At 39.6% G+C, this 26388-nt stretch overlaps 2 protein-coding genes across 3 annotated transcripts in view; one reads left to right on the top strand and one right to left on the bottom strand.

Moving 5' to 3' along the window:
* Positions 1–26388, top strand: part of LOC115752716 (protein TOM THREE HOMOLOG 1) — a 38334-nt gene that overhangs the window by 1491 nt on the left and 10455 nt on the right. The window lies entirely within an intron of this gene.
* On the bottom strand, positions 15579–19452 carry LOC115752683 (zinc finger CCCH domain-containing protein 17). 2 transcript variants are annotated; one of them, XM_030690985.2, is made up of 4 exons: positions 19054–19452; positions 17932–18042; positions 17710–17779; positions 15579–17673 (listed from the first exon to the last, which is right to left on the bottom strand). In XM_030690985.2, exons 1-4 carry the CDS (start codon positions 19180–19182, stop codon positions 15836–15838), a joined length of 2148 nt encoding a protein of 715 aa, XP_030546845.1. In that variant the 5' UTR covers positions 19183–19452; the 3' UTR covers positions 15579–15835. The 2 variants fall into 2 exon arrangements, with proteins under 2 accessions (XP_030546845.1, XP_030546836.1); XM_030690976.2 differs by having other exon boundaries at positions 15579–17779.

The raw sequence follows: 26388 nt of genomic DNA, 5'->3' as shown, positions 1-26388 counted from the left end.
TGGTGGGACGGTGCAAAAGTTGATGGGCAAGACTAAGGGCATGAGCTCTTTTCTTTTCTTTTTTTTTTTGCCCCCTCTTAACTGATCTGTTCTTTGTCCGATGGGATGAGATCTTTGTTAGCTTAGGGTTAGTGTTTCTGTCGTTTGGTTGCCTGCATCTCGAAAGTGTTGTACATATTAACATTACCGTTATGATATATCCGTGAGTTGTGTTAAAAGAATCTCGCATCGGAGAATTGGTATGGTATAGAGCAGTTAATATATCCCAAAATGGGCTATAACTCGTTGGGTTAAGCTTTTTCGAGTGAATGTGGATCCAACTGAATATATTGAAGGGTTCGGATTCGGGATTCCTCTCGGCGATTTACATAGGTATCGATATTCAGCTCTTGCTGCACGCTCCTTAACGCTTACGAATCGAGAAAAAACGAGCCATCGGGAGCCCGACTCGGAGGACCCGACATGAGATTATTCGAATCTATTCAAATCTGTTTCTTCTTCTTCTTCTTCGTCTTCTGATTTGTCTTTTTTTGGCGGCTAAGTACTTTTCCTTGGGACATCGTGAATCACGGCACTCGATGAATTCTTTTGGCACAACGGGGGTTCCGACATGTGAACCAACACAAACTTGCGCTGTGTCATGGACGGGGTCGGAGGGAAAGCTACAGCTAAAGCTAATGTGGCAGCTGTGCTGATCGACCCGATGAGGTCATCAAATTTCATTCGCTACATAGAAATGAAATGCTAGAAAAACAGGCATTTAATTAGCGGTGGTCGGTTCGGTGGAACCGCCGGTTCCGGTTCCACGAAAAGGTGGAACCGGAACCGGCCATGTATACTTCCGGTTCGGAACCGCCGGTTCATTCCGATTCCTTTTTTAATAATAATTTTTAAAATAATAAATAATAAAATAAACATAATAAATTATAAATTATAAAATACAATTAAATTGTACATTGTAATAAAATATGGGGAAAAAAAAGGAGAAGGAATGGGCTTGAACTTAATGAATTATCATTAAGCGCCTACATATCTTCTTGGGGATAGAAGAATCAAAGCCTATGTAGTTCTTTTACCTTTGAGAATCCCAACTTACCTCATCGTCAATCGTCGCTACCCGTTGTGGTACCCGTGGCGGTGGTATCTCCAACATCATCCCTAAAAAATTCGTGTTCACGATCTAACTCTTGGTGTCGAACTCGTCCAATCGCCGACACAAGCTTGAGCTTCCACAGAGTCCGGGCTTAATCTTGAACGGCGAAAGTCCAAAATTAATCCTCCAGCACTAAATGCTTGTTCAACTGCAACCGTTGAAGAAGGGGTTGCTAATATTTGACGAGCGATGAGGGCGAGAACTGGATAATCGATTTGGTGACTCTTCCACCACTTCAGGATTTCGAAATCTGTACTATGTTCCGCATCACGAAACTCAAATTGAGTGGTTAAATATTTTTCTAATTCAGAAATACTACATGTTGCCCTTTTTTATTTTTTTTGCCTACTCTTAAGCATATTATACCCTCTACTAAGTGAACTACCACCTTCGTTACGTGAGGCAGTAGATTGTAAAGATCCGTAATCACTTAAACCATATCTACTACAAAATTCTCCATATAATGCTACTATAGATTCTTTAACATCTCCTAATATATTTGAAATATCTATTGAATCTTGCAAATGTAAACAATCATGATAATACACATTCAAATAATCTTGTAAACCGTCTAATTTAATACGTGGATTAAAAACAATACCAACTAAATAGACAAGAGGAATTTGCAAATAATAATGCAACCATTTTTCTCGCATTACTAAAATAGTTCGACCTAACTCGGTATCATTTTCATATTCACTAAAAACACTACCAATATTAACACACTCTATTAAAAATAAATGCGTTGTAGGATAATAAATACCAGATAAAGTCTTAGTAGTATCATTAAAAATTTTCAAAATATCTAAAATTTTCTTGCAAACGTCCCAATGTTGAGGAAGTAAAGTAATTTCGGGAATATTTTGTGAAATAAACATACATAATAAATCTTTATATTCAAAAATTTGCCGAAGCAACTCGTACGTAGAATTCCAACGAGTCGGAATATCTTTTGGAAATATTCTTGCCCTTCTCCCATTTTGTTTACAAAATTTTTCCCATGATTTCATACAATGGGGACGACTTCATAAAAATTTAATTGCACTTTTTATTGGGGCGAGAGAAGTGTCAAGAGTTCGTAACCCATCTTGTACACATAAATTTAAAACATGACAAGCACATCTAATGTGAAAAAATTGTCCGCCAAAAGTGGGTTTGCAAATATTTTCTAATTCGGGAATAGAAGCGGTATTTGCGGCGGCATTATCAAAACCAATTGAAAATACTTTATTTATTAAATTATATTCTTCTAAAACTTGCCTAATTATTCTATAAATATTATGAGCCGAATGTCTTTCATCAAAAACTCGAAATGCAATAAGTCTTTTTTGAATCATCCAATCGTCACTTATCCAATGACACGTGACACCCATATAAGAATGAATTTGCCAAGGATCACTCCAAATATCGCTACATATATGCACACGTCCATTGAATTCCGCAAAAAATTTTGCTAAAGATTTTTTTCCTTTTTTATAAAGTTGAAAAACTTCGCGTTTAAGAGTATTTTTTGGAATAGTTGGCGCTTGCGGAACCAACGCAGTATTTATCAAATATTTCATATTAAAATTTTCACCAGTATTAAACGGAGCATGATCAAGGGCAACATATTCACCTAATGTTTGTTTATAAAGTGCTTCAGTGAAACGAAATATAGGATGAGGATTAGAAGTGGCGTACCCGGAAATTTGTTATTGCGTATTGTCGATCCCCGCTTGCGTTGGATGTTTTTTCGTCAAATGCCGACGGAATGTTCCGTAGCCGTCTCCTTTCGTAAATTTATATGTTTGCGAACAATATTTACATTTTATATTATACTTACCTTCGACTTCATCACGTACCTTGTCGAAGTGTAGCCACAAGTCCGATGTATTATCTCGGCCCTTCCGTTCCGGCTCATTTGCCGTTGACGTTTCTTCGACACCAATGGGAGGATGAAGACTTTCTTGTGTTGGGATGTGCTCGACGTTCGGAATCGGGACATAGTTGATATTATCGTCGTCGTCTTCCCAACTTGCATACTCACGAGGATCATATTCGGGAATGGGATACTCGGAATCTCCCATAGTCATCTTGCCCTTGTCGGCATTTACGCTTCCACTTGCCATTTTTGAGAGAATTGATCGGAAATCCGATTGAGAGAATTGAGTCGGGATTGAGAGAATTGGGAGAATTTGAGCGATTTGAGAGGATTTCGGAGAGAATTCGAGAGATTGTTCGAAGAATTTGTGACAAAAATAAAAGGGGGAGCATATGTATTTATAGGCAAGAATTATTTTTAATTCTTTTTTTTTTTAGAAGCAACGGCCAATTTGGCCGTTGCACGTTAGCAACGGCCCAAAGGGGGATGGGGGAGGGGGTAGGGGGCCGGGGCGAGAGAGCTGTTGGGCTCTCGCCCCCGGGCCCCCTTTTTTTTTTTTTAATTTAACGGTTCCGAACCGGCCCGTGAGGGCCGGTTCCAGGTCCGGGTTGGAACCGTGGGCCCGGTCAACGGGCCGGTTCCGGGCCTACGGGCCCAAATGGCACCCTCTACATTTAATGCTCCTTTCTTTCCCTTCCCTTCTATTATTTCCTCCTTTACATTATATATATTTATATTATTTAATATACGACTTTGTTAGTATAACAGCTTTTAAATAAATGTGAGGATGATAGTGCGTTGTAAGCTGCAATTTCTTGAAAAAGTGGGACTCCACAATAATTTTTAATTAATTATTATTTATTTTTTGTAGCTAAAATAGACTGTTAGTTTTACAATCACCCAAAAAAATATTATATAATTAATTCTCTTTAATATATAGGTCATGAGGTCCGAAAAACAAAGCCTAGCTCCTGTCCGTTTCGGTTAACTTAAGAACTATTAACGCATAAAATGTTGTCGGAATTGTTAATTTTTTCACGGAACAAGCAATATATATATATACTATGCCTATCACTGCTATCGTGGCTTGATTACGAAGCTCTAGCAGTGGCAATGTCGTTGCCGAGGCCCGCAACCTCCTCACCAACCACAGTTGTAAAAAGTAATAGAAAACAAAAGAAGTAAATAAATAAATTCGAAAAAATATCAAACTATTATTAAAAAAAATGCAATGTCAGCGCTGGCCATGCGGTGTAGGATGGTTGGTGCTCACGTGAGCGATTTTGGGTTAAAATTAGCCGAACGGATTCAATTGGCAAAGCGTGAAAATGGTTGATGACTCAATTTGTACAATTAAAAGGTTTAGAGTTGAATTGACAAAAATGTAATAGGTTTATGATTTTTTGAACAATTTTCCCGTGCTCTAACTATAGGAGGGTGCATTATTATGTATGACTCTCCATTATTTTCAGTGTCGATGGAAAAAATAATTTTGTTCTTGAAAATCCGACGTACCTATGTGGGGACAATTTATGCTGAAAAAAAAAAGAGGGGGAAAAGGACAAATTAAGTGTAGATACGAAGGAATTAGGGCATTAATTTCCTTACATCGATCCCATTTTTTCCTAATTCAATTTTCTTTTTTCTTTTGGTCAAATTCCTAAGTTAATTAGAACGACAAGAATTCTAAATCAGACGTCAACGGTCGTACTCACATCAACTTGTCCACAATGCATCACACATGCCTCGCTCGCCATTACCTGGTCCATCGTCTATATATGTATATATATGGAAGCTTGTCGTATCCTATTCGAATTTTTGTAAATCACCACATGCGTCATTAAAAAAGAAGAAGAAGAAAGAATTGGACACGCTTGAAAGAAATTAAGTATGAATAAATGTAGTTTCAAGGAGATGTTCGATGTTCATTAAGTAGAAATATCATAGAACTTCTATTAAGCTCCGTTTGTTTTGCGAAAAATAAATGATTTGAAATGTATATATTTTTAAAAATGATTGCTTGTATCTCCTAAAAGATGACTAGACGGAAAATGTTCTGACATAAATTTTTGTCGATAGTAAATTTTTTCTTTCGCTGTCTGGTTATTTCAAACTATATAAGAGATCATTTTTAGGAAAATATTTACCAAATCGGTATTAAATCGTGCACCGGCTTCAAATTGGCTTTGGTGCCTAGATTCCTTTACTAGTGCTTTCCTAAAAGTTAATGACTGGAAATCAAAACTATTGTGGAAAGTTTATGTGGGAATATTCTGGACAAACTTAGGTTGCTGCAGAATAAATCAACTTAAAAACGAAATCGATCCATCAATATTGGTTCGATGCGAGTGTTCCTGGGAATACCCGGAGAAAATGTACCTTTCCTTTCGTTCTTGAACTAATTTCAATACTAAGAGCGGTGATGAAAAGAAGGAAAAAAAATTGAATGGAGAAACTCCCAAACAGCCAAGTTACCTCCAGAGTTATCATGAAGATCTTGCACTCGGGCGCTAAGTGATGTTCGATATGAATCATACCCACTCAATTCATCCACAGTCCGACAATCCAAAGGCGACAAGGCTGCTACTACAGCCTACAAGCCCATCGCCATGTTAGAAATCAAGAAATCTCCAAGATATAAGTTGGCTAAAGACTCGTTCACGAGAAGATTGGAAGTTACAACCTTATGGGAGATACGCGACTTTTTCACTAATCATCGAGCCATTCCACTTGACATCCCTTTCAGAAGCTCAAATCAAAGTGATGGTGTCGAATAGATTTAAAAAAAAAAACAGATATTTGCCTAAATTTAATCCTTCCGTCACTAACTCCTGAGATTAGTAGTTGACAAACTTAGGTATTGAGGCATAGCTTCGAAAAGAAAAATAGAAATAACATTAAGTTTTTATTATTGGATTCAATTTTCACAATTTTTGGCATTTTGCGAGTACCCTTTTTCAGGTGGAACGTGAATGCGAGAGAGGCTGATGGACACTTTTCTTAGACCCTTCAAACATGTGATCCTCAGATTTCCCCCTCCTCCAAGGGCCAACCCTAAATTGCTATTGGTCCACATTATGACTTTCATGCCCCACCTCCAATTATTGCTCATCCTTTTTTTCTTTTCTTGACAATAGTATTTTTGGGTTTTTTTTTTGCGAGAAAATCGATAAAGATCTCCACGAGCGGAATTCTCGACGCCACCCGCTTTGATCACCGTTGATGCGTTAATTTATCAATCAAGCGAATGATTACACTCGACGTAGAAGGGATGGTGGATGCCACTCGTGAAAAATTGATATTTTCCTAATCATTTCAAGTTTGAATTCCCGTGATAAACAGGTAAGAATCACTTTTTCTGTTGAGCGAATCTCGCGTTGCATGTTTACATTCCACGAGTGGTGTCTGAATTTTCCATATATTGATCGATTGTGCACGACACGAGAAAATCGACCACACTGCGGTCACATACTTCCTTGATTTGATTGCTTAATGAGAGCACTTGTCACAAAGTCTTATTAATTTATTTCGCACGTGATGTAGATTTACGAAGGGACGTTTTGTTTTTATTATAAGAGCGCTATGTCTTTGCTAGTCTTAATGATGAGATATGAGAAAATATCAAGCTTCCATTGAATTGCATGGGGCCTCCATGGCTCGCATGATGCACGAGACATCACCAGAAATGACAAGACAAAAAAGGGCGGAGGAGAAGAAGAAGAAGACGACGAAGGCGCAGCCGCCGCCGCTGAAAGCCAATGGTCAACTCCCTTCGAGAATGTGACTTTTGGAGGAGGTATCACGTGACTGATGTAGTCCAATGAGCCTAACCGTACACTCCCAAGTTCCTCAAAAACATTAGTCTTATCCAATTCCATAGATCTGGGCTGTGTACTTAGGCTATAAGTAGTCTTAGGATATATATAACTTTAGGCTACATTTATTTCACAAAAAAATGAGTGATTTATAAGATATTTTCTTAAAAATAATCCCTCACATTGCTACAAAAATGAACGAATGAAGTACATTTCTATCGTCCGGAATAATATTAACACATAAACTATCGTTGATAATGAAAACATTTCTCGTCGAATAATTATTTCAACGGTTATAAGGGATTGTTTTTAGAAAAAATGTTTTCGAAGGCATTCATTTTTCATGAAACATACGGAGCCTTATATTAATTATTTTCTTCATCCCCATATAGATTCATATATATTCGACATTTAGGATCCATTTGATTCGCGGAAAACATTTTCCTCATTTTTTCAAAGTTTGGATCGCTTGGGAAACCGAGTCAATGGAATTTTTTTTTCATAGTCAACGGAAAAGGTTTTCCTACCAAAGCTTAAATTCAAGAAATATTTTCTTTTTAAAAAATCGAAAATCATTTGTTAAAATATGACTAGGTATTGGCGCTTGAACAAGAAACTCTACGCTTGGGCACAGAAACTTTATCGCTAGTTCTCGGACCCTTGGCAAAGTGTCTAGGTCCTCGGCGCTTCAACGCTGGGCCCCATGTCCATCGAGGCCGAGCTTGGGTCCATTTAGGCCGCGCTGAGACCCTAGTCGCTATGCTTGAGTCCATCGACGTCGAGCCGGGACATCAATGCCGGTGCTCAAAATTCCAGGCCTTGTAATATTGAGGCCGAGCCCGGGACCATCGAGACTGAATTTTTAAAAAAGAATTCATACTCGTCGGTCGAGCCTTGCTCGAGATCGGCAAGGTTGAGCCTTCTCGAGGATGGCAAGGCTCGAGCTCGCCAAATCTAACAAGGGTCGGCCCTCACCTGCGGCCTTTACCAGCCATCATCGAAGCTCGGCTATCGGCGGAGGAAGAAGGAAAAATAAAAAGAAAAGAAAATGTAAGCAAAGAAAAAAATAGAGTAAAAATAAGAAATTCGATATTTTAAATTACAATAATTGTCCAAATGGCGAAAAGTATTTTTTAGTTGATTTTCAGGTCACAACCAATCACCGGAAAATAGTGTCATTTTCCTCGAAAGACTTTCCTAAGAAAACATTTTTTTAAAAAACGTCATGCCTTCCGTGAAACAAACGGAGCCTTGTTAAACATAGTAGAATAAGACGGATGCATAGCTCAGTGATTGTAGTTCGTAATCAACCTATCGTATCCCAAGAGGTTGATAAAATTCATGCATAGAAAGAAACATTTGTGCCTAACTTCAATCAAATGCGATGCCGTCAATTTATCCCCAACAGAAAGAGGCACTATCTTTGGCTCTTGGCTACATCGACAAGATATTATCTTCCGCCTACTTTTGACTTGCTGTGAATGATATTAACGTTTGGAGTCGAACCTACATTGGAATCGGGGGGACCCTCCACACGAGTTGAACGCTTTTACAATGTGACAATTAGTCTTAAATCCTTAGATATTAAAATTGACGCAGGTTGACAAAAGAGTGTGTAATAGAACAACATTATAAATGTGGCAAATTATGTTAACTTCCGTCGTATGGAATTAGGAATAAATATAAGAGACGTATGCATCTTTGTTTTTTTTTTTTTTTTAAAGATGGACCTCTATGTATAATGAAAGTTGTGAGAAAACATATATGGGGTTTGATTTTACCGGATGTTCTTGTTGAAATCGGGATCACGGTCCCATAATGTAGCTTGAGTCCAAATTGATAGAATTGTTAAATCATTACCAAATGTTGAAGTTGTGGAAAATTACCAAAAAAAGTCTTAAATCTATTGCAATTGTGTTAATTCAGTCATAACCTTTTTTTTTTTTTTGCCAATTAAATTCTAAACATTTTCATATTTTGTCAATTGAGTTCTTTTGGCAGGTCGGCGCTGCCGTGAATGATTTGTTAATAATATTTAGTATTTTTTATATTTTTTTCCTTCCTTCTTTTCTGTTTTTGTAACTCATTGTGGCCGGCAAGCTTCAACAAAGCTCACCGGCCACCGGGCGAGGGTAGTCTTGCTAGATGCTGGCGAAGGAGGCCTTTGCCCACGGCTGGCGAGGCCATGGCTGCCTTCGCGTGCAATCATGATTGCCTCGTCCACGTCTAGGCGATGCCGGGCAAGGGCTTTGTGGTCCTCACCTAGTGGCCGGCGAGCTCTGCCGAAGCTTGTCGGCCGCACCTGTTTATCACATGTCAATTGCATGGTGAAGCGTGTGTCCGACATGAATGCGGAGGCCCCCGGAGAGTATACGTGCTTCTTATCCAGGGGCCAAAGAATCACTCCATTTTGTTGGTCTACACTGCCCAATGTATGTTTAGCTCTCTATATCTTCGAGGGTAAGCGATTTCTCGAATTTTAAGGCTTGCTTCTTAACTGATTCATGAGATTAATCAATTGTATCTTTTATGAACAGAGAATTCATTTAGTTATTCGAGTTTTTATATATATATTTGTATGTATGTATGTATGTGTACCTATTCTTGCCACTAAGCTGACTTTGCTACTTATTTGGTCCGTTGATGCTAGTCAGCTTGGCAAACTTATCAAGTTAGAATTTATTTGGGATAAAGTCTTTGGATTCTACCCACATTTTTTGTGTTTGCAAGCAATAACATCTACAGATGCTCCATCTTTTAATCTCTTGACAAAATGTTTTTCGCAGGAACGGAGAGAATTGAAAGACTTCTTCTTACCCACATTAAGAAAGTTCCGAACATCAAGGGGGCGATGCAAACAGATGACTTCAGGAGCAAAAAACTTCAGGAAAAAAAAAAAAAAAACCAAGACGACAGCGTTTAAGAACCGCGAGGTCTCGAGTACGAATCGCATGCTTCAAACGAACCCTCCGATATGGTGTGCACTGTGCAGCAAGCCGATGGCGATGCCGGCGTGAGATGATCGTGTGGACTCGACCGGAAGTCGCGTCTGAATCTTCGGAAAGACCCCTTCTCTTATTCGTTTCATCCGTTCACGTCTCGCTACCTCGCTGTGAAACCGACGCAGTAAATGCCCGCCTGCCTGCTCTTACCAAATTCTCCGGTGTACATCAAACTTCCAGACTTCGCCATCTGCGGAAGCAAAGAAGCGAAAATGGTATTGATATGCTGAGGCATGCTGATGACAGGGATGATGTTTAGGTTAACAGGGTTGCTAGAAATTTGGAATTTGTTTGACTCTCGTGACGAATTTATTAGAGTTGGCCAGCTGTCCTCTGCTGAGCTTATTGCACATATTCTTCGTTCTATGTATTCGAAAAATATTGCTTCATTTCAATTCAAGCACATACATTATCAAAATCTTATTATCTGTAATCGATTTAGTTAATAAAAGATTAGCTTTCAAGAATTCTCGGAGGCCATAGATTTCCGGCCTATCACCCCTTTTCAGACGTCATTATAAAGGACTTCACATTTGTTACGGAACGTTCGATTCGAGCCGACTGTCTAGCATCATACCGAGTTTGAATTTTATTGGGTAACAAGTCACAAGCAGCAACGAATGGTATGTATTACAATTTCGACATATAGGTACGAACGATAATAACGGACGTCATTCAATGAGAAAGATGAAAATGAGCACCAAAGTCAAAGGTCGAACAGATAGGCGTGCAAGATTCTTGCTGCAGATCTCATTCTTGTCCTAAAGGGTACCTCGATTTCAAGCGACAAAAAACCATTGACTTCAGAATCTGTTGTCCTAATCTTATTTATATTCCTTAGATTTTGGCCAATGGTCCCCATGACCAGTAATAAAAAAAAATAAAAATTGATGTGTGTACAGTAGATCAAGGTGGAAAAAAGTGGGAGCATATGGAGATCTTTGACTTAGAAAAGAAGGGATAAGAACATGACGTTTTCGGTTCAATTTCAATTTCAATTCCAATTCCAATTTTATCGGGGGATGGAGGGTCACGTGCTTAATTAAAAAATTTGAGGGTGATTAATGTGGCTGCAAGTTTTGAGTGGTCGTCACTTAATTGAAAATAAGGGTGTCTAGGAGGAGCAATCAAAGAAGTTAGCGTGTTTCCCTCGGCTATGAATAGCTAAATTAATGAATTTCAAGTGTAAGTTTGATTTTAGAAATAGTGCGTAATTAGGTTATATAAATTCATTTCCCAATGCATACTTAACCGACTATATTTAATTTTTCTAAAAAGTTAGGTAGAAAGTTAATATTGCACGTACTTAAGCAATAATCACAACTTCCCAAACGCTTAAGGCAGTTGAGAGACAGGGTTAGGGGCATGGACGTTCTTTGGGCCAATGCTTGATTTCATGAACAAAGACATTAGAATCGTCCGTATTGGTCGTGAATTAGCGATAGGAGAATTGAATTCGACGAGATGACTCGATAGATGGCGAAATTACCGAGTGCTGCCGGAGTCGGTAGGTCGGCTTTCTCGGGTGGAGGGGACTGTCATTGACGGGCGGGAGGTTAGGACTTCTTGCGAGAATGTCTTCAAGGGAGGTGACCCGAGATGTTCGGCTCTGGTACGGTGAATTAATTGCGCGGGTCGGGATGCCGGCATCGAGATAGGCAGACTATTTCCTTTCTTCTTTTTCCGGGTTTCGCTGGAAATGGAGGTGCAATGGATCTATGAAGTTTGGTTCAATCCACATCAAATCTGGAACTGAGTCCTGAAGTAACTTAAGCCTTAGGCAATTCCCTAATTCTGCTTTTGACTGTGCGGAGCCTGATATTTCAAAGAGTTTGCCAAAACTTTCAAGCTTTCTTTTCCTCATCGTTGGCAATATTGATAAACATCTGTACCTAATTTTCTGAGATCCTTTTCCTCATAAACAGCATTCCTTGTTCAAACCATTTCGTGCCAAACCGGCGAAAGGCGTGCTTATTCGGGTAACTTTGAGCTCTTTCGCGACCTGCTTTTCCCGAGAACAGTACAGGTGAAAGATCAATAGCCTCACTAGGAAGAAGCAAAGGAAGAATCTCGGAGTTACTTTCGGCGAAAGAGGGGAATATAATCAACTGCCATAACTGTCGTGCACTGCATTTGGTTACATACGATGGAGACATCATGAGGACTCTGAGGACCGATCTTTATCGGACCAGGAATTATTCATCTGGGGAGGATTTAGGGCCACAATTTTGAAATGGGCAGGTTGGCATGGAGGTATCTTTTATGTTCGTCTGTGACATTACACTTGATTCAGGGGCAAAAAGGAGGGGGGAAGGAAGAAGGAGATATATTCTCTAATCCTGTGGCGGTCCTTGCGCTATCCCGAAAGCGGCGAGTTTGCATTTCAAATGTTCTAATCAGTGAACAGGCCGATCTTATCCGATGATCAAAGCGGACAGAATTCTCTCTTGCTGCTCTATGCAAGAAACAAAAGTTTGAGATAACTGCAGCACTTGTCTCAACACCAGCTTCTTGATTGATATCACACATTCTGAGTTTGGTTTTTCTTAATGAACTTGCCTCGAAAGTCATCGCCTTTAAACTCCGATAATCTCCTAATGGGTTCGGCAGACAATGCAAAGCAGGCAGAATGGGCGAGAGTTGAGCTGGTTTTTCCTCGAAGCTTATATGAAACAACACGAGAATTGGACATTCCTTCGGTCGACACAGAAGCGGTCGTCGTTCACGGCGTCGGGGGTGCGTAGAACACGCCAATTGCCCCGGGCGATGAAACGAGAAAATTTATTAGATTTTTTAGCCTTGTGGTTGGACAATGAGCCGTGGTTATCTTGGTTCATCCATGTGGTTTCTCTTAAGAGTACCTGATCAATCTTGTTCTTTGTTCTCTTCTTGCTTCACAGTACACAGAGACTAGGACAGGTTAACTGAAGCCCACACAGGCCAGCCGGTATCATTCACTTGTGATTTTACCAAGTCAATGGCCCCTGAGCTCAAGGACACAAATAAAAAAATAAAAATAAAAAAAGTTTTTTTTTTCTCTCTCTTCTTGCAAATGTATGTGGCAGGACAGGAACATGCTTTTTGTATGCTTCCAGAAACATGGACAAACGATACATGTGGGCGATAGACGTTTGGGCCATCCCAGGTGAGAATCCCCAGGGCCAGAACAGAATCCATTCGAAGCCTAGTCTAGCAGAATTGAAAGGGCATGTGCTGAGGGCATAATTTCCTAAAGAACATCAAATTTTAGGTTATTTGCCTTAAACTATTTCTTGTACAAACATAAACAAAACAAAAAAAAAAGCATTTAACTTTTACTTGATCCTAAATCTGTCACCGTTAACTTTTACGTGGCAATTCCATGTCGGCACAATATCCATGCCGAAATCTGACGTGGAAAAACCCCACAGAAACGCCGAAGTTTCTTACTGTGAATATAGGGAAAGTTAGGGCTTGCTTCTTCTTCTTCTTTTTTAAAATTTGCGCGCAAAGAGAGAATACTCTGTTGCTCCATCCATGTCAAGTTGGGTTTCTAAGCCACGAAGCCAGAGCCGGCGAGCTTCTTCGTCCCCCTCTCCGTGGTTAACCTCTCTATTCGTTTCGCTCGGATGAGAGGGTGGCGGAAACTGCGATGGGGTCGGAGCCAGCGAGCTTCTCCATCCTCTGCACGTCAGCTCCTCTCAGGGCGTTAGCCTCTCGCTAGCTCTAGCTTCGTGGCGTAGAAAGCGAACAGGATACAGAGGGAGCGTTCTCTCTGTTTGAGCGCAAATTGAAGAAGAAGAAGCAAGTCCTAACTTTCTCCAATATTCAAAATTCCCTGCAAACGCACACAGCCCCATTTGCAATGGTAAATCCAACTGTTGGGGCTCGCCATAATTTGCCCATGAAAAATCTCAGACGGATCCTAAGGTTTTTCGCCATAAACGGAGAATCACCCTTTCTTCTCTTCTTCTCCATCGAGGAAAACCAGGTTCAAGTTAGCCACGTACCTTGATGATCTCAGCCTCCTGAGAGTTCTCGCCCAACATCACTTAGATTTCTTCATAAGTACGGTGCGAACCATCTCTAACAGAAAAACTCAAGAACTTTACCGTCACCTGCCTATGAAGCCCGGATACTCTCTAGGGAGCCTCCGTATCGGTGTCGGACGCGTGTCAATGTCCTACACGCGATTGACACGTGGTCAACAGGTGTCAACCATCCGATACATGATAAGTGCTCCGGACACACCAGCAATATGCGAGTCCAGCATCCCGACACGTTATTTCGACAAGCACGAGATCAATTTCAAAATTTTTCAATAAATCATGGATTAAAATATAAATCTATCCAATAAATATATATACACACACCTAAGTCAATTTTAAGCATTTTCATTCTATGCTATTTTTTATTATTTATTTTTTATTTGTGGATTTGAATTAAATTAATTTGATTGACATAATCATAAAAATAATAATTTATCATGTACACATAAAAATATACATTTAATATACGTGTCCCAACGTCTTCGAATTTTTTTCTTCTTTTTTTATAAAAATGACATGTCGTGTCGTGTCGTGTAAAAGCATGTCGGATACGTGTTGGAGATTGAAGCTTCATTTGATGGCCAGCTTGGCCCAACATATTAACCATGCACCTGTAGTGCTCAAGCTTGGGCTGGATTCTCCACTGAAACCTCTCAGTACCGCAATGAAGGTTGGCTTCGTTTAGGGATGACCGCGGTCTTTCTTCTTGAGCAAGAAAAGCTCGAGCCGCTTCCTACCTGCTCCATCCATGGCTAGCCCCATTCCCGGCACCGACTCCACGACTACACTTACTTTCATCCCGCAGGAGACCTCCATGGCCTTACCTGTAACCCTGGATTTGGCGCACTTAATCTTCACCGTCATCCGATTCCGAAACCCTTTCCTCTCAATATATGCATGAGCACAACTGAAATGATCGAAGACTTGGTTGACTTTCGCCACCTTCCATTTGCATCTCCGGGGAACAAATCCAAGGCCTGGCTGTGACTCCCCACACTGGGTGTGCCCTGCAATCCTTGCATTCCAAGCAATGGGTACTACTTCGCCATGCGGCGACATTACGCCATTTCACATGAAAGCTCGCCATCGCCATTTGACACACAACACTTCAGGATCAAGAATCCCTCCAAACACCCTACGACAAGGATCTATACAGTATGAACAACCGAGCCCCAGATACCCGATAATTAACCGCTGCTTCGAACATGCAGGTCACTCTGGAACCCCTGTTTGATAAGCATTTCTATTGACCGATTCCCTTGCTTCACTCTCCAGAAGCTGTAGGCAGGCACAAATGAAGAAATTGGAAGCAACAAAACAGTAAACACCACGCGGAAGCCAGAGGCAAAAGTGAGCTTTTTTTCAAGGGTTGAGCTCTGGGAGTGAACTTTGGAATTTAAGCTGAACAGAGTCGGGTCCTCCCATCTATAGAGAACCGGATTGGAATGTCTGAAGTTTTGAGGTAAAAAAGGCAGCAAATATCATTTGCCTAGCATTCGTGGCAAATTATACGCAAAGCGTATCCTTTTCGAATACAAATTCTGCGACTGGACAAAATTGTGCACTTCTTTCTTACACGAAAATTGAATAAACAATGATTCGCACATGCAGACATTACATTCAGAAAAGAAAGCATCAGATCAGAGACTAGCTAACCAGTAGTGAACACAGCATATGGTAGCATGAACTGTTCTAACAGACGATTAGTACTAGGAGCAATTGAGGGAAAGGTTAAACTGAAATTCTTATTAATTTCCCTAGCCGTACAGTCATTCACTTTAGCAAACTTTTTCAGTAAATGGGCATGCCAAATGCCTTGAGCATAAGAAAAATCCCATTATCATCAAAGGCTTTAAATACAACAAATTAAAAAGGTTTCAAAACAACACAAATGAGGAAAGGAAACTCTTAACATCCATGGTGAATCCATATTAGCTGAACCAACCAATCGCCCATCAGATTCGGCCTCCCTGCGCTCACGAAAACATGACCCCGACTTTCTTTTCAAAGTCATCCCCGTCTTCATCATCCAGATAGTCCTCCTCTTCCCCTTCCCCTTCCCCATCGGCATTTTCACCTTCTTCATAATTATAATCTCCCCCATCGCCTTGCTCATAAGTGTAGTCCCCGTCCCTTTGATCCTCAGCTCCGACCTCAGGGTCTTCCGTTGCATCTTCTGCGATCATTCCATCTTCATTCTCAATCTCCCTACCGTGAACAGCGTTGCAAGCTCCTTCAGTGTGATCTTTGTTACCAACAGCATCAGCTGTGCCAGATTTGGATACTTGGAGATTATGTGAAGATTTATAGCCGTCTTCCTCTTCCTTGGGATGAACTGTCAGATCACCATGCTTCTGGGAGTTCACCTCATGACCATGCTCTTCCTTGCTTGCAGATGATCTAGACCCAGAACCCGCACCTTCAGGTTCTCTCTTCCTCTTCAAAAGCACACTTAGGGGCTTTGGCCCCTCAAAAGAGACATCTCCTAACGGTTGGTCCAGCAGAAAATTCTGCTGCTTTCCAATGGAAGACGATGATTCTTGACCACGTCCCATGCCTTTCAACTCTGCAAGACTTTTCGGGCCTGCAAAACTGATGCTATTCTCGTCCCCTGATTCCCTTCTCATCCGAGGGCCTTGAAAATTCCGGGCCTCCACGTTGACATCCTCCTGTGCCCTGCCCGTTAGTCTATCTCTAAGCCTATTAACACCTAGATATGATCTCCCCAGGTTCCTTCCCATCTCCATCTCCCTATCTGAGTGAACATCCCCCCCATTGAGTCTCCCCGGAAACTTTATCCTACCCTTAAGACGGCTGCTACCTTGGCTCTCGTGAGAAGATGAGTGCTGTGAATCCCTCCGAGATGACCCACGATAAGTTCTATCAGCAACGTGGCTGTCAGGGACAAAATCATGGCTAACGACTGACCTCAAACCATTGACCCTCCTCTGCTTTGACAATCGGTGACGCAGATCCGAGTCGTCCGCATGATCGGGGCTCTCACTCTTTGGGTATGCCCTCCTCTCTCTAAGAATGGGCCCACCAAGAATAAGCTCAGATGAATCCTGCCGCTGATCCCAACCATACCTGCGATCAAAAGAGTCATATGCACGTGGATCGCGGAACATCTCATGCTCAATATCTGCACTATAATCTCCAGGGCGATCCAAGTCATAATCAGTCACAGAGCCTATGTTCCTTCCTTCATGAGTTCTTCCTCTTCCAAATTGATCATCGTTGTGATAATAATCAGACTCTCCAAGCTCATCATCCACAAGAACATCAAAACCAGGAGAGGACTCCCTGAGATATTCATCAACCTCTTTCTCTTTGTGTAAGCTAGGGTAGTCGTCTGGAACAACAGGCTGATGCAATCGACTAGTCCTATTCTGCGGGTTTCCATTTACAGTAGGGGTGCCTGAAGGCCTATACCTAGAGGCACCTTCGTCAATGGATCTGGGCGGAGGCAGTGATGGTGGTGCACCTTTTGCTATGCTTGCTTCATTTCTCGGTAAAGCGTTTTCAACTTTCGAAAAGGGCTTTGAATCAGATGGCCGAGATGTTAATTTAGAGGCGTTTGGTGTGACCTTCTGCCCCTGAGAACATTTCTCTAGGCTGCCAAAAGGTTTCTTTATGGTAGAAGTATCATTAACAGGCATTGATGCCGGTGCCTGCTGCACTTTGCTAACCACGGTATTTGTTCCGTGCAGGAAGGCGCATCTATCGCCTTTCAAGCAAATTCCCTTCTGGAAAAATACGCAGGGTACTGCTTGTTTTCCGGAATTGTAAGAAGCCTGTGCCACAGGTGGCATTGAAGGTGGCATTGCAGGTGGCATTGCCGGTGGCATTGCCGGTGGCTGTGATGGCAAAGAAGATCCACCTGGCACTGTGGCTGGCGCTCCCAATAAGCCATCAAGGGGCTGAGAAATAACAATTGTACGCGCCATTAATGTCACAAGGAACATTCTAAATAGTAAAAGACTACTGTATTTGGAGACTGAGAAACAGTAACTTGAAAGAGAAATCTAAGACTTAAAAAAAAGGCACAAATCAGGCAAGGAGGAAAACTTACAGGATGACGGAAAGCACATTTAGGATTCAAGCAATTGCCATTCAACCAAAACCAGCAATCTCTGGGATTAACCCTGGCATATTCACTGTGGCGGTACTCACATTCGCTTCCCTTTAACAAGGACAATCGGTCAATAAATATACAAGAACTCACATAAATACACAATATATAAGAGGAAGCCACTAATTAGAGTATATCATTAATTCCATTCAAGCAGGATGCGCAATCTCTTTGCAAACTCGGGTAAGCCTGCCTAAGCTTCTAATCACAAGAGTAATTACAATCGGCAACACTAGAGTATGATAAACAATACACGTGGCAAGGAAGAGATTCGAAAGTGGAAAACTTATTAAGGGAGAGGATCACGGATTATTTCCACCCGAAATTCATATCTATCAACCTTAATTGTCAGTGGAGACAATTTCCATCCATTGAATCATTTACGAGACGTAAGAGTGAAATAGATATACCACAGGCAGCAACATGATCATAACTGGTAAGGGAAAATATCACACTGCCAGGTACTCGTAACGTTACAACTAGGTAATTCCAAATCATGCATGGCCAACAGCACCATCTGACCCATGCTTCTCTAGGTTTAAACACGTTTACACTACAGAAGGCAGCTGAGACTCGAGCTCATTCCACCATATAAGAACCTTTATTATTTATTCCGATCAAAACACACTGAACTGAACAGATAAACAACGAATTCATTTACAGAACGAGAAAAGTCTGCATATTTATGACGAAAACCCATTGTTTATATCAGTATAGATATAATTTCCCGCTTGTTTCAAGAAAACAAAGTACCAAAGATTTCACTTGAGCTCACGAAAAGGTGCTCTTACCAACAAAAACCAACGAAACCCAATTCAACAATCAGAAACCCTAACAAGATCCCGATTCATAAACCGCCGGAAGGGTTCAGACGACTATCGCCCTACCCCTAGCTCCGAGACAAAAGATAAAACAGACCCAAGAACTACAACCCCCGGCGCTATAAAGGAGCATAATCTTTTGTACTTGAACCCTAACGAGAAAACAAAAGAGAAATCTCGATCAACACAGAAAGAGAGAGAGAGAGAGAGGGAGGGAGGGAGGGAACACAAAAGGGCGAACCTTTTTGCAGGTCAAAGGAGAGGCGAGGAAATAGACGCAATCGGTGTTCCTCTTCAAGGCCTCCTCTTCGGCGGACGGCGCAGTAACATGGGATGGTTGGTTCGTCGACTCTCGCGTGCCCGCGACCATGGCGGTCCCACCCAAGACCTGCAACCGAAGAATCGATCGAGAACGATCCCTCCCGTTCCAGATCCAACTGATGAACACAGAGGGAGAGAAGGAGAGACAGAGAGACAGAGATCTAATCTGAGAGGTAAGGGGGGGCGGAATGCGCAGAGCCGCCTCAGCTAGAGAGGGAGAGAGAGAAGGGCGAGGGATAGAAGAGGGGCGACAGAGAGGGGGAGAGAGATAGAGAAGGAGCGAGAGGGATGAACGAGTGTGACCTCTCTTGGCTAAGACCCAAATCTCCACTCCATAGTTTTCCTCTATTTTTTTTCCTTTTTCTTACTTTCCTTTTTTTTCTTTTTTTTGGCTTTTTGTTTACATTATCTGGTTTTTTTTTTTTGTCGGAGTTTATATTATCTGTTACTTGTAATGTGAATCGAGGATTTGCATGGCCCAATTTTCTATTTTTACCGGCTTAGTTAAGGTACAGCAATTCAAATCATCGTGTAATTCTAGTCGGGGATATCGATGGGTCGAATCGAATCGAATCGAAATTCCATAATCAGTGGATGAAATGATGAGCAAATTGAACTTTAATGCATGGCGATCGTGAACATTAATTAGAGTCTAGTGTGTTCTGCGTCACCGCCGATTCAACTTATGTTCAAATTTACCGATATTTCATTTAGTAATTTAGTAAATTTGTGTCAAAACTTGTGTGCGATTGTTAGAGTCTACCTAGGTCATTGATGCAAAGTCTTTGTAAGTATTTAAAGAGGTTTTTCTGACTTACATTAAAATTTACGAATATTTAATTGATCCGAACTCCACGACCAACATATGTAATAATAGATGAAATGAGGGTTTTGGGGTGGAGATGCGTCGCTCACTCAAACCTCGAGAGAATTACAAAAAAGTCGTAACTCTATTGCAATTATGTCAATTTAATTATAAACTTTTTTTTTTACCGGTCGTCCGGCGTCTACATCGGTGCTAGGCGGCCAAAATTGGCCAGATTGACCGAATTGGCATAATTACGAAAGGTTTAGGACTCAATCGGCAAAAAAAAAAGTTTAGGATTGAATTGACACAATTATAATAAGTTTAAGACTTTTTTGATAATTTTTCCCTTAAACCTCGTATCATTACTCGCACAATTCATCCAATCTTTTTATTTCTTCTATTTTAATTATTTAGTATAGCAATTTTGATTGCTTTTATCAACAAAATTGCAAGTTACACTTCGCAATGTCCGTGTCAATATTTATTTCGTTTCTCCATTTTGAAATATTCACTTTTCTTTCCCTTAATAATAGAGTTTGCTAGAAAATTTTGTTAAAGGTTATTTCAGTCTTCATGGTTCCTGTAGTTTTTGTGATTCTCTGTATATATGTTTTCTTAAGTTTATTGCACAAAATAAATCGTATGCTTGGGGTCGCTTGGTATCTACTATCAACCAAAAAATTACTTGCCACAGGGAAAATTTTATGTAAATATTGAAATATTGCGAAGATTTTGAAGTGACTTTAAGTATTAAAAATTATTTATCTTTTAGAATTTGAAATTTTGTAAAAATTGGGGAAAAATCATAAATAAAGGCCCAAAATGCTCTCATTTTTCAAAATAACAGCCCGAAATGGACATTGTTTCAAATAAGGGACTGAGATAAAAGGAAAAAAATAAAAAATAGAAAAAAAAAAGAAAAGGAAAAAGAAATCGAAAATAAATGACAAAAATGCCTTTGATTAGGCCATTCTTTAAAACAAAGAGGGCACTACCCTTATTTGAAATTTTTCCTAAAAATTGAATATCACGCTTATGATGAATTTGCACTTGCAAATAGTATAGAAAAAATTTCAAATGAGGATCCAAGTGCTCTTAATTTCTTAAATAAGGGCCTAAAATGGTCCTTATTTCAAATAAAGACATAGAATAGCCTAATTGTATCAAATAAAGGCCTGAAGTAGCCATAACCGTTTCAAATAAGGGTCTAACCTCGGGTTGATCAACCGACTAAATATTCCGATCAGTTAGGGATATTTTCGTCAAAATATAATTTTAAACTAATTTTTAGTCAAATTTAATTAAAAATTTTAAAAATTAAAATTGAAAAATGAAGAAGAAGAAAACACAAGCGGGAGAGGGTTGCCCACCTGCCTATGGCCGCCACCCCATTGCTCGTGGAATGACGGCAATGGCTAGCGAGGTCACCGGCGCTTCGACGAAGGCCGGCGACACCGTCGACCGAAGCGAGGGGCCGGCAAGCACTTGCCAAAGCAAAGAGAGGGCCTCGACCATCGCCTAGGTCCAAGGGAGAGCCATGATCCTCGATCAATTCAAGGAGACGGTCGCAGAGGGTCGAGACCTCCCCCGATTCCGGCGAGGGCCAACAAGATCATCACCACTCCACCGACGTTGGGGCGGTGGCCTTAGGTGGGAGTGCAGCCCTCTCGCTCGTGTTTCATTGTTTTCACTTTTCGTTTTTTTTTTTTTTTGTTAATTTTTGAAAATTAAAAAAAAGGGGAAAAAACAAACAAATAATAATATTAAATGACCAAAATGCCCTTACTAACCGGTGAGTCAAACTTTTTTTGAGATTGATAAGGTCACTGAATCTTTATTTGAAATAATGTCCACTTCGGACCCTCATTTGAGATAGTGAGGGCATTTTGTCCCTTATATGAAATAATATCAACTTTACGTCTTTATTTGAGAAAATAAAGGCATTTCTAGTCCTTTTTTAAAATTTTCCCAAAATTAAAGCATGGATGACATGTAAAACTTGACTGATAAGTAAAAAAAAAATTCGATCAACTTAGTTTTTCATCGTGTATTCTTCTTTTTTTCATCTATTTTCCTAAACAAACTTCATTTTAGACATAATAAATTGATGTCCAAGCCCTAGATACCAAAATGTTTCTACACCCATGATTCAATTGGCGAACTCAATGCTATTATCGGCCCATCTCCTCGGTCCGATGAATCCGGTGACCTTTTATCCGCGAGGCTGATCCTTCCACCTTCATACGGATCCCCGATTTTGGATACTACTTACATTGATACTACACGGATGAGCAAAAAAAAAAAAAGAATTGATCCAAGAACGGGACTAAATCAATCGGTTCCGGGCAGTTCCTGTTCCTAAAATTTGGAACCACTGAAAATTGGCCTGGTTCCCAATTTTAGGTGTGAACCAAATCATCCGGACCGAATAGATAGGTTTTTTTTTATATATTCCAATCATTATAGAACTGAAAACTTTTATGAATCTCCTATTCTCGCCTCTTGTTTGCATTGAAACCCTTAATTACCAACTCTTCACCCTAGCCGCGCTCACGGAGGGGAGCTTGCGGGCCTTGGTCTTCTTCGACACGAGCGCAGACGATCCCTCCCGGCCATGCAAGGCGTCGTGACCAAGTAGATGTCATCAAGTGAGAGGCAGCGGAGTGGCATCGCCTCATGCACGTCGATGTTGGTTTCCTCTTCCGTAGCTTTCGATTGTATCACCTAAAATGCCATGGAAGTGCAACAGCAACTTCCCCATAAGACTAAAGTCCCCGCAAATAGAAATGGATTTTCCTCTTTCCGTCAAATCCATGTCAATGCGAACTCTCTTACCGATAAAATATTTAAATACTAAATAACACATTCATATAACATCTTAAGCTTTCAGAATAATTGATCGTAGTTCCATAAAATCTCACAGTATATCGAAGTAAAGGTCTCGCGTCCAAATTCTTTTAGGCCTCTATTTGCCTCCCCAATCGTGTATTTCAACCCTTTAGGAAGCGTTAGAGTAGGACAGACAAAAAAAGCTACAATTTACCAAATACTATTTGCATTCCGAAAAAACTTTTAAAGATTTTCCTCAAGAGCCGAACTAAACACACCCTTAATATAGCTTATTTTGAATGATTATGATGAAAAAATGGAAAATATCAAATATGCATAAATATTTTTCACCGATTTTATGTTAGATTTGACACTCGTGTTAACGTAAAATTGTTTTTTTTAGATCAATTAGTCATAAGTGAACCAGCCAGAAAAGCTTTTTGCTTTGCTTCGTATTTTCTGGCCATGAACCACAAGGTGTGTAAGTGGGGAGATTCACCTTGAGAACCGGTTGAAATCAGCTTGGTCATATCAACTTGATTCTTGATTCTAACTCTCGGGAAGAGGGGAGAGGATGAAGTTGTTAGGATTCGACACATAATTAAAACGAAATAAAGCATAAAAGCAAAAAAAAAAGAAAAAGAAATCGAGATTCAAAATTTTATCATGATTCACCCTTAAACTAGACTCTAGGACTATGTCCGATACTATAATTAATACATTGCCTCTTTGTTACATTCTTCTTTTGGTTGAAATTGAAAGGAAATAAAAATTTTGTGTATAAGTGAGTGAAATTTAAAAAAAAAAAATTGTTATGAAAAAGGGCCTATGTGGAATACAAAAATTTTACTCATATATTTATTATCCTTATTTTGCTACCTAATAATGCATAAAGTAACTCTCTACGAGATAATTAAAAGTTTATTTTCATCGCTCCCTCTTTACTAATTTCCTAGACAAGTTGCCCTTGGATTCACCATTCCCTAATTGGGCATTATCCTTTTTAGCGGGATTGTAGCTCATAGGATTAGAGCATGTGACTATGAACCACAATGTGAGGGATTTAAATCCTTCTTACTTGCAATAACCCAATGGAAAAAGGAATTAGAGGTGTCAAATGGTTGGATTGCGTCGGGTTTGGGTCGAGTGAAATATGATCTGACTTTTATTAACCAATGTAATCCGTTTTGATTCATTTTCATGTCGTGCAAGTATAACGACCCTTACTTGACCCAACTCATACCCAATCATACCCGACCCGACATATATTATTTTAATGCTTATATGTTTAACTAAATCATGGCATATTTGTTTTTTATAATTTGTTAAAAATGATATTGTTAAAACAATTTCATGCAATTGATTTTTTTTTAATTTTTTAAAAATTATTTTTTATCATCAAAAGAATTATTCTCTACTTTTAAAAAGTAATTTTTATGATTAAAAATTATTTTATATTTAATTTAAATTTATTTTTATATTTTCTCTGGCGGGGGCGACTTGGTGGCGGTTGGAGGCGGTAGGCGGTGGTTGGCGCTTAGCGGCGGTTAGCGCCCGACAACATTCCAAATGTTTATTTTTTTATTTTTCTTTCTTTGTTTTACTTATAAAAATTTAAAATTTTTAAAAAATGTAAACTAAAATACTTGAGTTGAGGCCCATTTACAAGTGGGTGCTTGGGAAGGTGCAAGCCATGAGCTGAGAATGATTCGAAAATGAGTTAGATTAAAATCCATATTTGAATAAGCTTAAACCCATTCACTCATTTTTTTAAATTTGCTGAACCCATATAATACTCAAGTAAATAAAAGTGGGTTAAAATGTGGGTTAAAGACCCACATTTAGAGGTGGCCAAATGGACCCGTGGGCCGGGAACCGCCGGTTCCGGGCTGGTTCCAACCCGGTTTTAGAAAAAAAAAAAAAGGGGGAAGTAAGTTGAGTGAAAAGAGCACTTGGGCTTTGGAACCGGCGGTTCCGAACCGGAACCGGAACCGGCGGTTCCAAACCCGGAACCGGAACCGGCTCTTCAAGGGCCGGTTCTCGAACCGGAACCGGCGGTTCCGTCGAACCGGCCATCACTACCCACATTGACATTTATAGAAGGAACTTTCTTTATGAGGGTACGAGAATCTTGTAAATTTATTATACGAAGGCCGATTTAGTCATAAATCTTTTGATGATTTTACTATATAGCCATTCCGATTAATTTTTGCCTGAAATCGCTAGCATGAATGTCGGTTATTCTACATGGTACGACCAACGCCGATATAGACGATTTTTACGCTTTTTTTAAAATTTATAAAATTTTTCTTTTTTCCTTTTTTCCCTCCACTAGTGCTAGCGGCTCGGCGATGGCCAATGGAGGGAAATAGGAAATAAAAATAAAAAGAAAAAAGGAAAGAAAAAAAAGGAAAAAATGAAGACATTTAGAAAATTTTAAAATAAGCGGTGCCACATTTGCGTTTCTTGCTAAAACTTGCCAGGATGACTATATTGAAAAATCATCAAAATATTTAAGACTAAATTAATCAAATTATAAATCTTAGGATTGAATTGGCCGCCGTACCATGGGCTTTGGACTTTTTGGATAAATTTTCCTCCCCCCATTTTAACTAAGGATTTTTGTGGCTCTAAAGGCTCATAGTTACAGGAGAACCAGCAACACGTTATAAGTTATAACACGAATGGTTATTAATTATTCTTCAATATTCGATGTGGTCCCTATTTTTTATTTTGGTCTAATTTTAGCACTCTTAAAAATAACCTAAATGTAACCCTTTCGCTAATGTATTGCCCATCAAATATATCTTTCTTACGTGGGCAGTCATGTCAGCGTTTGTTGTATCTAGAAAAGGGTGATGTGGACCAGCACTTTGTATTCCTCGGTCATCAAATTTGTCTTTTCTTTTCTTTTTTTTCCGTTCCTTTTAGCCAAAATAATGATGGAACTACATAAATGATGTAAAGCTACATGTAAGCCAGCAGAACAGATTCAATGTCACGTTAGTAGAAACTATGATTATGTCATTTAATTGCCTCAAAATTTGTAACACAAGAATCATGTGAGGTGGATTTTTAAAAGTTACAATGATTAGATTGGATAAAATAAAATTCATAAATCATATTGCACAAAAAAAAATTCTTCAGGAAGTATCCATGTCATAATTCTTGTCTTAATTGACAAAAAAAAAAACGATTTTTTTCTTAAAACAAAACAAATATACCAAGCAAAACTCCCATCATCAAACTTCAAACACGGTGCATATCCTCGTACTCATTTGCTAGAAAACTTTCGTGTGTTCTATTTACGAAAACAACTATGTCATATCGTACGACACAATCTTAATATTTTCTTTACAACTCGGCTCGATCCTAAAGATGCACATGGTAACACTTCTGCTTCAGAAAATCAACCTCAAAAGTATAAATTGATTTTTCTACTTCTACTCCGTAAGTTTTTTTTTATCGTAGAAATTTATTTGGTAATGATTGAAAATTTCTACTTCTAAATATTATTAACACAAAATATTCTACGAAAAATTATTATCGGTGACCAAAAAATTTTTACTTCATTTTTGGAAATGTTAAATTTCTTTTAAAATAATAATAATTATTAAA

The sequence above is a fragment of the Rhodamnia argentea genome, chromosome 5 (assembly GCF_020921035.1).
Source record: "Rhodamnia argentea isolate NSW1041297 chromosome 5, ASM2092103v1, whole genome shotgun sequence".
NCBI lineage: Eukaryota > Viridiplantae > Streptophyta > Magnoliopsida > Myrtales > Myrtaceae > Rhodamnia > Rhodamnia argentea.
Note: the sequence above shows the minus strand (reverse complement) of the source record. Positions and strands in the feature narration are given on the sequence as shown.